At 40.2% G+C, this 15,612-nt stretch overlaps 1 protein-coding gene across 5 annotated transcripts in view; it reads right to left on the reverse strand.

Annotated features, from left to right (window-relative positions):
* The window catches only part of LOC113033075 (uncharacterized), a 308,229-nt gene that overhangs the window by 185,676 nt on the left and 106,941 nt on the right, over positions 1 to 15,612 (reverse strand). For all 5 annotated transcript variants that reach the window (XM_026186380.2, XM_026186379.2, XM_026186378.2 and 2 more), the window contains exons 6-7: positions 6,485 to 6,609; positions 5,175 to 5,318 (exon numbers count right to left, since the gene is read on the reverse strand). In XM_026186380.2, coding sequence (XP_026042165.2) covers positions 5,175 to 5,318; positions 6,485 to 6,609 — 269 coding nt within the window. The remainder of the gene's footprint in view (positions 1 to 5,174; positions 5,319 to 6,484; positions 6,610 to 15,612) is intronic.

The raw sequence follows: 15,612 nt of genomic DNA on the forward strand, positions 1-15,612 counted from the left end.
GATGTCCATGCAGGCCTACATTTTTGAGTGGATTGGAGTCACAGCACATGAGCAAACACAAGATGGGAGACAGTGGAACTCTTCACTACAAAGACTAGCAAGAGTCTCTGTACCACAAACACACACTGCAGAAACTCAAACTCACACACCACACCCATAGATCCACTTCCCCACCTCCACTGCTTGAAGATCTACCTGCCAGCTGCTGCCAGTCGCAGGGAAAGATGGGCTTTGTTGGTTTTGTGAAGCCCACCGACAAGACCCCCCTGGAGACTGCAGGTCTCCAGCAGCACAAGCCTCAGCCTTATCCACTCCGCCGCACAGGCAATCTGTTTTCTATATTACCAGCCTGTATCACTGTACTATGCACTATAGAACAGCAATTGAGCAGGAAATTAAGTTAGGGGATCGGTATTTGGCGGAGGAGAACGAGCTGGTGTGGTCTTCTCTCTCCACATACAAGGATCATTAAATATCACATGAGTTTTTTGATAAATTTCCTCTTCTCCTCTATCTGCTGTTCCCATCAACTTACTCCCCTCTTCCCCCTCTCTCTTTTTCTCTGTCTCTTTTCTTTCTTCTTCAATTTCCCTATCATCATCTACCAGTTTCTCTCTCATCTAGCTGTATTTGTAGAGTGTATGAACCAAAACATCCTAATGGATGTTTAAACAGCTTGAGATGTGTCAGCCTGGGAACTACCTCCCTGTGACAGGGAGCTCTGGCAGGGAATTGAAACCATTACAAGGGGAAAATAGGGGACATATTTCTTTCTTGTCCTTTTTGTTTATTTCTCTTCCTCTCTCAGGATCCTTTTCTGTCATCCTCCTCGCTTCTCTGTCTATTTTCTCACATTATTTCTCTGTACAAACAAACGGAGGACCGACTCGAAGCATTTGTGGATTCCAAATTGGAGCAGTCTTTTTTTTACTTTGATTACTTTCCTCCCCTTGTTTCCATATGTACTCTCCCACCTGAGTCTTAAATGAGTGACCGTGTGATTCTGTGTAAGCATAAGTAGTGAGTGAGGGAAAGAAGGACAAAGTGAGCGCAAGCTAGGTCAGTGCGCTACTGTTCATAATAGTAATACTTACACTGGAGCACTGCCAGCACACATACAAAAACCATCTCAGCGCTCTGACGTGAAGCAGTGGTTTTATTTTTATTTTTTAGCACAAAAAGGACTTTTTTGTTTCTTTTATTAACTTCTTAATCATAAACCTCATTATCAAACTAATAATTAACTTATATTTCAGATTACTTTTAGGTTAATTTTGGGTATTCAAATGCCCCAGATCTCTAATATTAATGAAATGTATATTCATAGAAGACATTGATTCCATTATCTCCTCTTCACACTTTAGGGAAAATCCTTATTTGGTAAGATAGAGTGGACCTGAATGAACTACATTTATACGATTTCCTAAAGCTTTCGAGCAAATATTTAACTATCACACAAATTTGCCTAAAAATATTTTCTTCTGAACTGCTTAATATCTAATGAGGCCTTACAAAATAAAGACGTTTTTATAGTCGTGACTCATGGAAGCACTTATCCCCTGTCGCTGATTGACATGTTGAGTTTCTTCTTCAGAGCAATGTTTTTGCCTGAAACTGAAAGCAGACACTGCTTTTATTACATCCATCCAGACAGACAGACAGCAGACACAGAAGCTCACTCACAAGGACAATGAGCTCTCCTGCAACAATTTAAGGTCAATCAGTAGCGCTGACAGCTAAATTAACAAGTGCTACAGGCACCATTACATTAGACCCCTGATTGTGTAACAATAAATATATCAATACTCTGTGTCACAGATAAACTAATATCTACAAATAAGCAAATCAAATGGAAAAAAAAAATATTACTCTGGAGATAGGTTTACAACCACCACTGGCTACACAGAACATACAGGTTACTCAAGACCTGTGTATCGGTCAGGTTAGTAGGAGGCAGTCGGAGAGATAAGGTGCCAAACAGGTCTAAATCCCTCCTGAAGCTGACTTGATGGACAGACAGGCCACCATTAACAATGCGGTAGCTTGTGAGAGCAGCAGCTGATGGAAAGATACCCTGGCATTTGCTGTGTTAAGAAGTGGCCCTTAAAGATTTCACACTTCCAATTTCTTTGAATTATCTGCCATCTCCAGCCTGTCACTCAGCCTGACAATCTCAGATTTTTGCTCACTGAGGCAACGGCCTGGTTATTGACAAAGCAATCCACAGTGATACAGCAAAACCTGATAAAACATTAGTCAAACGACACAACGTACAAATCTAGACGCACCTCACACTCGGAAAGATGCTCACACTCTTTGTTTTCCCTTTTTCAGCTGAGCACAGCTTTAGTACAATAAGAAGTAAGGCTTGTCCAGAATTATATTTAAGAGTGTGACCAATAAAGAGTGGCACAGATACAAAGAAATCCAGATATTGAAATATATCATCTAATATCCTTGATATACGTATATATGGTGAATATGATTAATAGGAAAGGAAAATGATCAGGTTGTAGGTATATCTGCAGTGAAGACAATAGTGCATGGCTCTTCAACACAGTCACAGATGAAGTGACACAAGCATTAACTCACTTTGGTCTGTATCATCCTGTGCATTTTTTTTTTGTGATATTGATACACCAGTGATGCCAACATATCAGGTTTATCTTTGCCTTTTGTGTAAAAGCATGAATCTGCGATTTGCTGTCACATGAAACTTGGTTGAACATCCATTATACATCACAATTAGAAGCATTATAGCTGACACAGCAGAAAGGATTCGCTATAGTCCACTTATGAAGCAGTGATGACAGCCAATGCTGTTACAAGACAGAACAGACCGCTTATCAGATCTTTGCTGGTTTTGATTCGCTCGCTGATTCAGACAGGCCATGATAGAAATATCACAACATCCCCATTACCCTCAGCATTCAGTACATAGTGCACAGCCTGTGCTTTCTATGAATTATTAAAAGCAGACAGATTATGCTGCAAGGCTGCACGGCTGCTAGTCTAGAGGCAGGTTACAGATGCTGCTGAGTAAAACAGTAACATCAGAAGTGCGTTTGTTCTTTTTTTAAAGAAGGGGCTTTGTTCTCTTCTTTGTCAGATTAGGGGGGCTTCGATAGGTTTCAGCGTATGGGTTTAAAAAGAAAAGGAGGAGGAAATAGTTGGTGGGGTTTGGACAAGTTGTATGCTTGTGGACATTTGTGAGTGTGTATGGCACAAGATGAAGAGGGGGTGAAGGGCATAGTGTCAGGGCTTGTCTGACATGTGGCCTGGTGGGCTGGCTGGATGGTTGGTTTGCTGTCTAGATGGCTGGTTGGGTACAGCCCAGCTCAAGCCTGGCAACTCTCTCTCTCTCTCGCTCTCTCTCTCCCTGGAGTGACGGGCTGAGACATTAAGACAGGCATTTTAATTAACTGTGCCACTCTTCCACCTGCTGCCCTCAATATGCTCCGGCCCTGGCAAGCTGTTTCTCATACCACTGACTCCCTTGCACTCCTTTTGTTCCATCTTCCCCATCTCTCTACTTTTTGACTTACTCCTCTTCTTTCTCTCACTTTCTTTCCAATTTTCAAATCTGACCCCTCATTACTTCGACTTTTCTCTCTCCCAAAGCCTTCTTTCCTATTCGTTGTGTATCCCTCTGCTGTTTGACCCTAATAAATGAAAACTCATACCAATAGATAAGGCGATTCCATCAGGCTCAAATGACAGAGTTAGCCAATTTCTTTTTCTTTCTTTCTTTTTTTAACTTGGAGAGAATTAATTCCTACATGTGTCCTGTTCTACTGGCCCTCTAACTACCCCCTCCCAACCACTGAACACAGATACACGAACACACACTCGCGCACACACACACATTGTACACACTCATGCTCTTCAAATCTATCTGGTAATTCAGTTCTGCCCGACACTCATCAGGCTATTCATTAAGGCCTGATTGGAGATGGATATTTCTTTTTCCTCCTGACAGAATGGAACTAGGGATCAAGCTGGGGACATTACAGGATTTGGAAGAGGGACTGCAACACACAGCCATGTGAGTGTGTGTCTTTTTTACTTGGTCAATCAGTGTGAATGTGAGCTCATAAATGTTTGTATTAATATGTGTAAATGTATGCCTGGCGGTTTAAGAATCTCATTTGGTGCCGTGACTCCTATAGTTTAATCATTTAGATCATAAATTGAGAATTAATTCAAACAGAACGGAGCAACAAATGATCCACTTTTAGCACTCTACTTAAATTGTATTACACTTTTAATGGGGTTAATAATAGACGGCATTACCAACACAGGAAAACGGCACTACAAAGTGTTGTATTAAAAGGATTAATGTTCTCCCTTCAGAATTGAAGCCAGGTCTTGGAGATACAGCTAAAACTAACAAATGGCCCAACTCAGGCTCCATGATGGGGCCTCAGTTGCAGTCATACTACAGTAAGAAGACAGCAACTGGGGCCAATATATCAGCCTGGCAGACACGGCGCATTCATCTGCCGTGTGGGGAGAAGTGACTTTGAAGTTCTCCGCGGTGAGGTGAAAGAGCAGCTGTGGCCTCAACCTCTGTGTTTATGTAGCCGCTCAAGCCCTGGGAGAGCTCTTAATGAACGATGTGGATAAATGGACACCACGGCTAAAAGCACACACTCAAATGTCTGTGTGCGGGCTAAGACACTAAGGCACTGATTTATTAGCCAAACATCGGTATTGGCCAGTATTCTCCATGATGATCGCTATCAGCTTATCTGAAAATGAGTTCATGCTCACCAGAGGCTGTTTGTCTGTTGTTTCCCACTACGTTAGCAGTATTACACATGGGATCGAGTATCAAAAAGTTGTACACATTTGAACTTATGAAGTTGTGATGAAAGGCTGAAAGGCAGTTGCGTATTTATAATGAAGAGTTCTAGGTCTCAGTGGCACAAAATGGGAAATAAATAATGAAAATGTGCAACAAAAGACTCGTATAAGCATTGCTTGAGGTCAGATCGTTATTTAAATTTGTATCAGAACTGCATGTAGAATTTCAGCGTATCCCTTATAATGTCATAGAGGTCATCCACACTGTTAACTTATATGTCCACATGTGCTTTGAACTGAAATATGCATCAACAGCTGGCAGGTGATGGTATGTTTGTAATAGCCTTCAAACATAAGCAGAGACAAACCTGTTAGAAGAAGGCTGTGCCAACATCCACCAGCAATGTCTTTCACTGGCGAATCTGGTAGCGTCACTTCCTCTGGGGACAGGATGTTTCCCTTTGTGCTTCCACATGACCGTCCACATCCCCACTGAAACAATTTCCCATCACCTGCATGATCAGTTAATAAATTGAGTTTAAGTAGTAAACAATTACACTTCCAATTTAAGCCAATAAATATTTGTGGTAAATTATTAATGAAATGAATACAGTTTCAGCGATGATTTGTAAGTTCCCCCCCAAAAGTCCAAACTTTTGAATACTCAGGTCCTTTTATCTTATACAACAGATATGAGATACCAAGTGATAGAACATGTACTGAACCCTGTACGGTTCCTCCATTAAAAGCAAAGCACCCCACCGGAGGGGCCTCCAACCCCCTGCAGCTCATTTTGCATCTCTCTGCAGCACGCATCTCGGAGCATGTTGTCCTTGTTGTGCGGCTGCTGTGTGGGGGTCTCTAGAGATAAATTATGGATGCAACGCAAAAGCTGTAAAATTTGTTGTATCTTCTATTATCTTCATGTTAAAGGCCACAAAAGCTCTTCAGTGAAGTCAGCCATTAAGAAATGACAGGTATTGCTATCAGGCTTCTTTATAGGCTATTACCTGCAATGACAGCAGCTGCTGCTGCACCACTGTACGGCCTATCACATTATTTGCAGCTAAAGTCAGCTACTGTGTCATTTTGCCTCATTTTCTTGACAGTGCTATCATAAATCCATTGGGCTGCAGGGGAAACTGTCGACTACCCCGATTATCTTCATAGCCTGAATGAATTCTGAAATGTATGTAACAGGCAATGACTGCTATGGATCAGGAGCCAGGGCCATATTCTCACTAACTCTCTCCCTCGCTCCCACCACCACCCCAGCCCCCTCCTTCTGTGTAACGCTCTCAGGTGATGTGCTGATGGAGGGCTCGAGTACTTTGACTAAAAGAAGCCAACTCTGAACTGCAATGACAGCTGATGACAACAATGTTAGCCACCCCTTCTTAAAGGTGTTTTCTGCTTGAGCATTTTACTTCCCCTTGCCCAAAGGGAGGGAAAAAGACAAATAAAATTGAAAAATATCACACAAATCTAAATTCTAAGTAGTCGCCAATAGGATCCTTCTATGCATTTTGATGGACAAACTAGGGTCCAGTTCACACATGAAAAATTCAGTCCATTTTTTCAAAACTTAAATATTTTCAATCCTTATTTATTCATTTAAAACATTACTGTGATTAAATGTCATGTAACCCAAGCAGACATACACAGTGCATTACAGTACCTGTCAGTGCAAGATTATGGTTTGCCCCACAGGTGACCTTCGACACATGGTCCACACGCTCCACAAAGCGGGGAACAACTGCATTTTCATTAGAACCGCTGCCAATTTGTCCATAATCATTTTGGCTGTAGGGTGAAAAGCATAAACACGTAATTAGGAATATAATTAATTACCTGCAGGCATCATCTCTTTTATCACATTTTAAACTCCGTAGAACACAATTTCAAAGCATGGAAATATCGTACATCTTTCGATTTCTATAGGGTAAAAAAAAAATTTAATGAAAGCATAGCAGCAAGCAGGTTCCACTGGGGACTGTGCAACATATGTGTTGCCTCCCATTTCTATGGATCCTCTTTGTGACAATAACAAGACACAGCCCTATCAGAAGTGAAACACCTCACTAACTAATTAGACTCTCAGGCTGCAGTCTGACAAAATAAAAAAGAGAAAAGTGCTTGAAGGGAGACTTGCTCTCCCGCAATTTGCATCTGCCACTTTTTACTGCATCTGTTCCAAGTGCCATTCAACGTTCTCTTCCTCCTTTTGTTGGAAAGTGTTGAGCCCCAACTATTTAAGCTCACCTCCTACCTACCCGGAGCTTTGTTCCTGCTCCTTTGCAGACCAGTAATGAGCCAACCGCCACAAAACTGCTAGGAAATTAATGACTCATTACGGACGGGGCCTAGACCGCTCCACAGCCTCTTGCCTCTTTTCCCCCGCTCCACCCACATGCCCACATGTAATCCTCTGTCTCTCCCCCCTTTTCTCTCTCTTTCCCTCATCCCTTCAACCCATACAGAAAGACCCCAACACCTCCCTATCAATTAGAGCCTATTACAGGGCTCCCATGCTAGCAGGGTAAAGAAAGACGGCCTTCACAGCTCAAGAGTGTGTGCAGGAGAGATTGGGAGAGTTGAATGAGGAGCCTTAAGGTGCTCCTTTCACACCCTTGCCCTTATCCATTATGCCAGCGTGTAAAGCCCCCTTGGAGAAACGTGTAGCCCCAAAAAGACTTGGGGATGAAAATAAGTCAAGGGAGGAATTCTTGGTCACACCTTTTCCCTTTTCCGTCTCCTTCAGTGTCAAATTATATCATAACTAGTCCTCAAGCAAAGCAACATGGTCACTGTGCTCCTCCTTTAAATGGAGTGTTAGAAAAAGATGGTAAGCTCTGAATGGCACGTATTAATCATACCATCTGTGTCTGTATTGATAGACAGACCAGCTGAGACAGATATTTAGCAGATGAAGCAAATGGCGGACAAGCACGTACACATGAAAATTCATGTGGTTATTGATTTCTTTTAGTTTCACTCTTTCAGTGCATTCCACTAGGTAATAACTACTTATTCGTGGGATTGTTGGTCTTTGTTCAGAGGGACTAAAAAATATGATTCTACTTCTCTAGCATTTTTGAATATCTTTTCTCTTTTTCTGCACGATAGAATATGTATCAGCTTTTCATTCAAGCATTCTGTGCTCACTGGTTTTTTGAAGCTAAGGTGCATTTCAAGGCAATCCCTCTGAGAGTGAATGGGTGAGATCACATGGGCTTGAGGTGGTTTAGAATGGCAAATCCTGCTGAAAGTGTCATCTCCAGTCGGAGGCATCAATTTGGTGTGTGAAACAGAGGCCCAGGAGAGCCCGATAGCCTGCGAGATTCCTGAAAGGAGCAAAGGGGCCTGGGGATCAGCTCATACACACCTGGATTAGACAGGAATTTCACAAAGCGCCTCGAATACATGAAGGAAAAGTGTAAAAGGAGGAAAAGTGGAAGAAACACGATAGACAACTTGGGATAAAGTGCAGAGAGAATTTGAAAGGAAAGCCACTTATTTAATATCACTTTTACAGTATATGGTGACCCTCTGTATTTTATACAGTAAATTAATTTCTTTGTTTTACAGAAATTAGTGAAAACAACATAAAAAAAATTATATATACATATATATGTATATACACACACACACACATATATATATATACATACATATATATATATATATACATACACACACACACACACGTGTATATATATATATATATATATATATATATATATATATATATATATATATATATATATATATATATATATATTTGAAGAAGAAAATCCAAGATCAAACATTAACATACACTTCTAAAGCCAACTGAGTGAAAAGAGACAACTTTTTGTCCTCTTTGACTTTGACACTATTGTATACAATAGTTATTTATCATCATATGAAGAATACACAGAAAAAGGAGTTGATCAATGACCTCCATCTGGGGACGACTGTCAAAGCTCATAAATATGTTTAATAGGGAGATATTAAAACATTGACATGCACAAATTAAACCTAAATTACTGGTAGCACTATTTCTGGCCAAACATTTCGGTAACTGTAAAGCGGTGCACATAGGCAGCAGTATTATCTCTAATATAAAGCCTCAATTAGCTTAAGTGAGAGCAAAATGGCTGATAATTATTGCACCAGCTCATTAGACTTGTTCTGACACTAAAACCACTTAAATCACCACACAGACATAAACACCAGCACAGAGGCAAACGCACACATGCAGATGTTAGCGTTTATTCCCATCGTAATGAGGCAGATACTGTGCAGGTTGGGTTTTTACATGTTTAGTGGAAAAACTAAACACTTCAAACTTGACTTAATAGGGTCTCACCATTACATAAGCTAATTAGAAATCGGTACATGGATGGCAATTTTACTAAACGATAATAAAAAAGTAAAAACAAATGGCAAAGGAGCGTCAGGGCGTGTGCTGTTGTGCACTTCAGGTTTAGTTACAGACATTTTTTTAACTTCATAAGCGAGACCAAGTTAGAGCAAAGAATTTTTAGTCTTGAGCAAATACAATGTGATCATTTAGAAGTCAATAACAAAGTCACTCAAGTCAAAAGACATATTACGGAAATATGATCTATAAAATAGCGACGAACACAAAGGCAAGGTATTTGCTGTACCAGCAATAGATCTTGGCTAATAATGATGCAGGCTCCTATAGAATAAAATCCTTGGGGCCAGTCATGAAAGTTTAAGATTCAATGCGGTAAAATACAATGTGCTGTAAAATATTAATGTGTGTGGTAAAATTATGCTGGGGGTAATATTTTAGATTGCCTCTGTCTGTAAAAAAGACGTATCTGTATTTATTTACAAGCAGGGATAGTGGATGGGGGGCTTTGTTTGAAGCCATGTTTATGAATATTGACTCTGGCTCCTTGGTAAGTGGCTATAAATCTGCAAGAGGATCTTTGTAAAGTTCCCTTGGAGGACATAACTTCAGGTCTAACCGTCTCCTTCCTTCACTTGACTTTTAAACATTTGGATATAGCCTGGCCAACTACATTTAGAGCTGCTTCTAAATTATGAAAGCTTCCACTTTGATAGTCCAAGTGCTAACCAATCAAAGTTGATAAATTGCGGCAATAGATTTATCTAGGACAGAAACACAGGTGCGTTTGGCCCTTGATCTGGAGTGTTTATGAGTTTGGGAATTAAAAAAATAAAAAATGGATCTCTGCATATCTAGCTATGTTCCAAACACTGACTTAGATGCCTTTAAAGCTTTGAGATTCCCACCATCTACCCACACTTCCTGAAATATACTTACGCCAGATACTGACATGTATGCATGTATCATCTGACTTTACAGCCAGATCTTTCAGTGCTAGTCTCTGATGAAAAGTGTGAACAACTTGAAGAGCGTGACCTGTGCTGATAGGAGGAGCATTACTCCTGTGATCAAAAAGATCATACAAGTAAAGATCATACATCACGTCGCTCATATCACCCGAGGCTATTGAGACCAGCTGGAAAAGTTCTATAGGTCCGCACTGTAAGAACCTTTTGCAAATGACTCATTTACACCTTCGTTTTTCTTCTTTACCTCATGTTTGACATGTTTATCTATTTATTTTCTTTCAAAGTTCCAAAGTTCAGATCACAGAGGTGATTGCATTAGCAATATTGCAGCCGCTGGCTGGCCTGGAGATGATGGACACAGAGGTCCGTATCCTCCGGCTACCATGATTACATAGGAGCAAGGATTAAGAGAACTGATTTCTTTCCCGGTTGAGTTCAAAGGGCTCAATCAAAGTGTTTCACTGTTGAACCCATGCCCCTTGCTTTCGATGCATAATTAACTGACAAGTGGTGATAAGGTTAAGCCTTGCAAAAAAACAATTTTTGCTTTTATTCTGCCGGGTGATGAATGCAACAACAGTTGATGTCACTGTGCACTAAATAATGACTGGAAAGCTTCATTGATTCAACCATCTAATTCCAAGAAAACAGCTTCGTCCTGCATTAAATTGGAGAAAACTGACATCCCTCTATTAAAGCCCCATTTCTCTCTGTCAGTCGCCTCCATTTCTTTCTCCACTTTTTTTCTCCTCCATTTCCATTTCTTTCTCACTTTGTGCCTCCTGCTTCCACAAGGCTTATCCTCAAGGCCTATCCGTTTATGTAGAACCTCAACTATCTCTCTCTTGCCATTCTGTCCCTGACGCTAGCTGACACTAGGTATCAGTTCACACCCCGAACACACAAAGAGAGGTGCTAAACAAGGACTTCAGGACATGTCACAGCACACTTAAAGGGCTTCACAGTAATACAGAAGGAGTCCACATGTGACACAGTGAACAGAACACATTCACTCAAGAGAATGCCGCACAATGCACACAAGCTACATGTTTATTTTGTTTTAGCATAAAACAGTGGTATATTTAATTAATTAGTGTATGACCTAAAAATTGATCATACGTAAGAGAAACAAAATGAGTTTTAAACACAATTAGAAACATGTGGCTGAGTAAATCTGCATTATTAACGTTCCATTTTAGTGAATAACATTTAAATTCTGTATCTAGAGCTTAATGATCATAATTATAAGCCTCTGTTGCTACTTGTGGGTTTTTTTCCACGAGACCACGTGTTTGCAGTTATGCAAGATATAGTGTGCTTCTGAGATCTAATGAAATTAGGCGATGTGCAGTGCCTAATCAGTCTTGATTACCTGTTGAATGTTACAAACAAGCATCCCCTGGCTCTTGAAGATATGAGGGTTGAGGTGTACTAATTACAAGTGAAGCAGAAATGACACACAAGCAGCGGAAGGATATAAAATTGTTAAGAAATATGATACAAAATGTCCCATCGCCTAAACAGACAACCCACTTCTATTTCTTTTGTACATTTCTAAGATTAAGATTCTTTAGTTTCACACCTGATGAGTAAAGCGGTGGGTTTCCTTGAATGTCCAACCCACAAGAAAAGCAATCAATTCTGATTTTTACCATTTTAAAAAAATGTACCTACCCTGAGAGCTGAACACACCCCAAGATACTGTAGAGGATGTTTCCACTGAAGAACCCGAAAAGTTGATGTTCAGGTTGCAATCCAAACGCTTTCGGGTACATTTCTAATCACATGAAAAGATTTCCCCATCTCTACAAAAGCCTAAAGCTTAAAAGCTTTCTAGACATGAACCACTTTTTCCCTAAAGTTAGTGCAATCACCCAATGTATGCATATTTTTTTCCCTCCTCTCACTTCCTGTTTTGTGACTGAAAATAATGTGGAGCCCACACCACTTTAAACCAGTATTTACAGTTACGATCTGCCTGTTGTTTTCCAATGAGCCAAGCAGTGCTTTGCCTTTTAAGAAAAAAAAAATTCATTTAGCTGTAAGGCAGTGTGTGATAAGACAGAACGAAGACTTCCCTCATAACGAGGCGCATGCCAAGTCTGACATAATCCAATCTGGTCCATTTTCATCTGCTTTTGTCTTGTGTTTTTTGCTTCTCTTTTGGACTTTCCTTTGGTTCCAACGATGGCTCAAAAACCTGAAATGACACAATTCGGTCGCACTTGTATGGTGGTAAGGCTGCAATCCAAACGGCTTTTCTGCAGAAAAATCCTTGAAGACCCACACACATTTAAATCTGGCCCTGGGGGCAACAGGCTCTAAACCACTGAGATAAAAAAAAACATCCAGGCCAGAAAGCAAAAATATACATTTTAAGGAAGGGCTTACCATAGCAACAAAAAGGCATGTCAAACTTGTGGAAAGGAGGCATTCTGACTGAGGAGTAAACACAGACCAGTGTGCCTGTAGGAAAGCCTAGGCAAAGCTCTTCGCATATCAAAAGGCCCAGCCTCACACATGTATGCAGCAGAAAGAAAGACAATGGCGGTAATAACACAGGATGCGTTAGGGTCCGGAAAAGACGGTTAAACGGTCATTTGTGTGAAGAGGCATAACGGGGCCTAATAGAGACGGTGCAGTAGGCAGGGTCTTGTAGAAAGAGACAAACAGTGTGTACTTAAAAACAGTATTTCGCCTCTACAAGAAGCATTCCCTCTGTTCAATTAATCTGCAACAAGTCGAAAACATCTACTTATGTGCCAGTTATCACACTAACTTGGACTTTGACATTATTTTCAAAACCTTAACTAATAGATTGAATAGGTTAATTTATTAATAGGTTAATTGATTAATACTCATCGACCAGACAATTTATTAGGCACAACCTGCAAGTAATTCTTAATGGCACATATTCAACAAGTTGCTGAACACCTTCCTCAGAGATTTTGGTCCACATTGACATAACAGCATGCTGCTACTCCACCACATCCTAAAGATGCTGTATTGGATTGAGATCTGGAGACTGTGGAGGCCATTTAAGTACAGTGCAAATTCTTACCCTACCACCCAAATTTTACAGCAAAAATCGAGACTCATCAGACCAGGCAACATTTTCCAATCTTCTATTGTCCATTTTTGGTGAGCCTGTGCAAACTGTAGCCTCAGTTTTCTGCTCTCAGCTGACAGAGGTGGGACCTGGTGAAGTCTTCTGCTGCTGTAGCCCATTTGCTTCAAGCCTCGACGTGTTATGCGTTCAGAGATGTAATTTGAGTTACTCTTGCCTTCCTATCAGCTTGGACATTCTCCTCTAACCTCTGGCATTGACACGGTTGATATTTTCTCACTGGATATTTTCTCTTTTTCAGACCACTCTCTGTAAAGCTTAGAAATGGTTGTGTAGGAAAACCACCGTAAATCAGAAGCTTTAGAAATGGTCAGACCAGCCCATCTGGGACTATGCCATATTAAAAGTCACTTGAATTACCTTCTGTTCATCCTCTTGAGTCTTTCATTAATAGGCCAAAAATCCTATATCTCAAATCACAAGAAAACAAAATTGTCACAAATATTATATTGATAAGGTCATCCACTCTCTGCCAGGATTTTTGTCCTGGCGATAGAGCCACTGGCAGGAGTAGTGCAGTGAGACAAAACCCAGACACAGACACAGAAGGTGTCCAATTGGGTCAGTTACCTCAAAAATAAATCTTTTGCTGAAAATCTAATTCCATTTTTTACACAGCCAACCCAATTTTTATTCAGGTTACTAACTGTTTGAACAACTTTAAGGTATGAGGTAAAAAAAAAAAAAAAAACTATGAAAAGAGGGAAACAGGGTTTATAGATGTGGTTGACCAGCTGGATAAAAATCCAAATATTAAAAGCGCAAATCTGCATTCATTCGTATTTGACTGAGGCAGGTGTATACAGATGTTCTTTTGTAGCTATTTTAATAATTTCCTGTCCTTTCTCCAATAATGTCTTTAAGTCCTAATTAAAACATAAGTGAATTAATCTGCAATTTTCTGCAATTCACTTTAATGCACTGGAATACAAAAAGCCTAAATTCAAAATAAACTATAAATTCCTAAATGAATAAAAGCTAAAAACTTCAAATGAGTTAGAATTTTGAACTGCTTCCCTGGTTTCAAACTCATTCATTTTTGTAAATGACATTAGTTGGTTGAAACACGGTCTGTTGCTAACATATGGTTTATAGGCATTACAACATTTTGTTCTCCAGCATTAAATACACAGTACATTATTTAAGAAGACTATAGCCTTTGTTTAGGAGACTTAAAGTCCTGATGGAAGACTAGGCAGTTTCATGCCACTGATGTCTTGCGATTATGTTGCAATGGTGTTTAAAAAGTTGGCATTTTACTTCAATTCAAATTAATTTAATTTAATTTAATTTAATAAGTTACACCAAATCAAAACAACAGTCACTTAAATGCACTTTATGTTGTAAGGCAAAGACCCCACAATAAATAGAGAGAGACAGCAAACCCCAATGATCAGAATATTCAGTATGAGCAAGTACTTGGCGACAACGGGAAGGAAAAACATGGTTTTAACAGGAAGAAAACTCCACCAAAACCATACTCAGGGAGAGGGAGCCAACTGACAGGTTCCATCTTGGGACCCCTCTGTTTAACATCTACATGCTCCCACTGGCACAGATTATAAAGAACAACAAAATAAACTACCACAGCTATGCAGATGACACACAAATATATATCACAATGTCACCAGGAGACCAAGGCCCTGTACAGGCTCTTGGTAAATGCATTGAGGAAATTAATGACTGGTTGTGCCACAATTTTCTCCAGCTAAACAAAAACAAAACTGAGGTAATAGTCTTTGGCGCCAAAGAAAAACGATTACAGGTCACCAGAGAACTTCAATCTATACACCTAAAAACCACAAACCAGGCGAGAAATTTGGGTGTAGTGATGGATGCAGACCTAAACTTAGAAAAACACATTAAGACAATAACAAAGTCAGCTTACTATCACCTCAAGAATATTTCAAGGATAAAAGATCTGATGTCTCAACAGGACCTGGAAAAACTAGTCCATGCATTCATCTTTAGTAGGCTTGATTACTGTAACAGCATCTTTACAGGTCTACCTAAAAAAATCAGTCAGACAACTACAGCTCATTCAGAACTCTGCTGCTCGAGTCCTCACTAAGACCAAAAAAGTGGACCACATCAGTCCAGCTCTGAGGTCTTTACACTGGCTGCCTGTCCGTCAGAGGATAGACTTTAAAGTTCTGATGCTGGTCTATTAAGCTCTGAATGGTTTAGGACCAAAATACATCAGTGACCTCCTGACCCAGTATGAACCTTCCAGATCCCTCAGGTCATCTGGATCCGGTCTTTTATCAGTTCCCAGAGTCAGAACCAGACACGGAGAAGCTGCATTCAGCTTTTATGCTCCTCATATCTGGAACAAACTCCCAGAA

This window comes from Astatotilapia calliptera, chromosome 12, assembly GCF_964374335.1.
Source record: "Astatotilapia calliptera chromosome 12, fAstCal68.1, whole genome shotgun sequence".
In the NCBI taxonomy this organism is placed as follows: Eukaryota; Metazoa; Chordata; class Actinopteri; order Cichliformes; family Cichlidae; genus Astatotilapia; species Astatotilapia calliptera.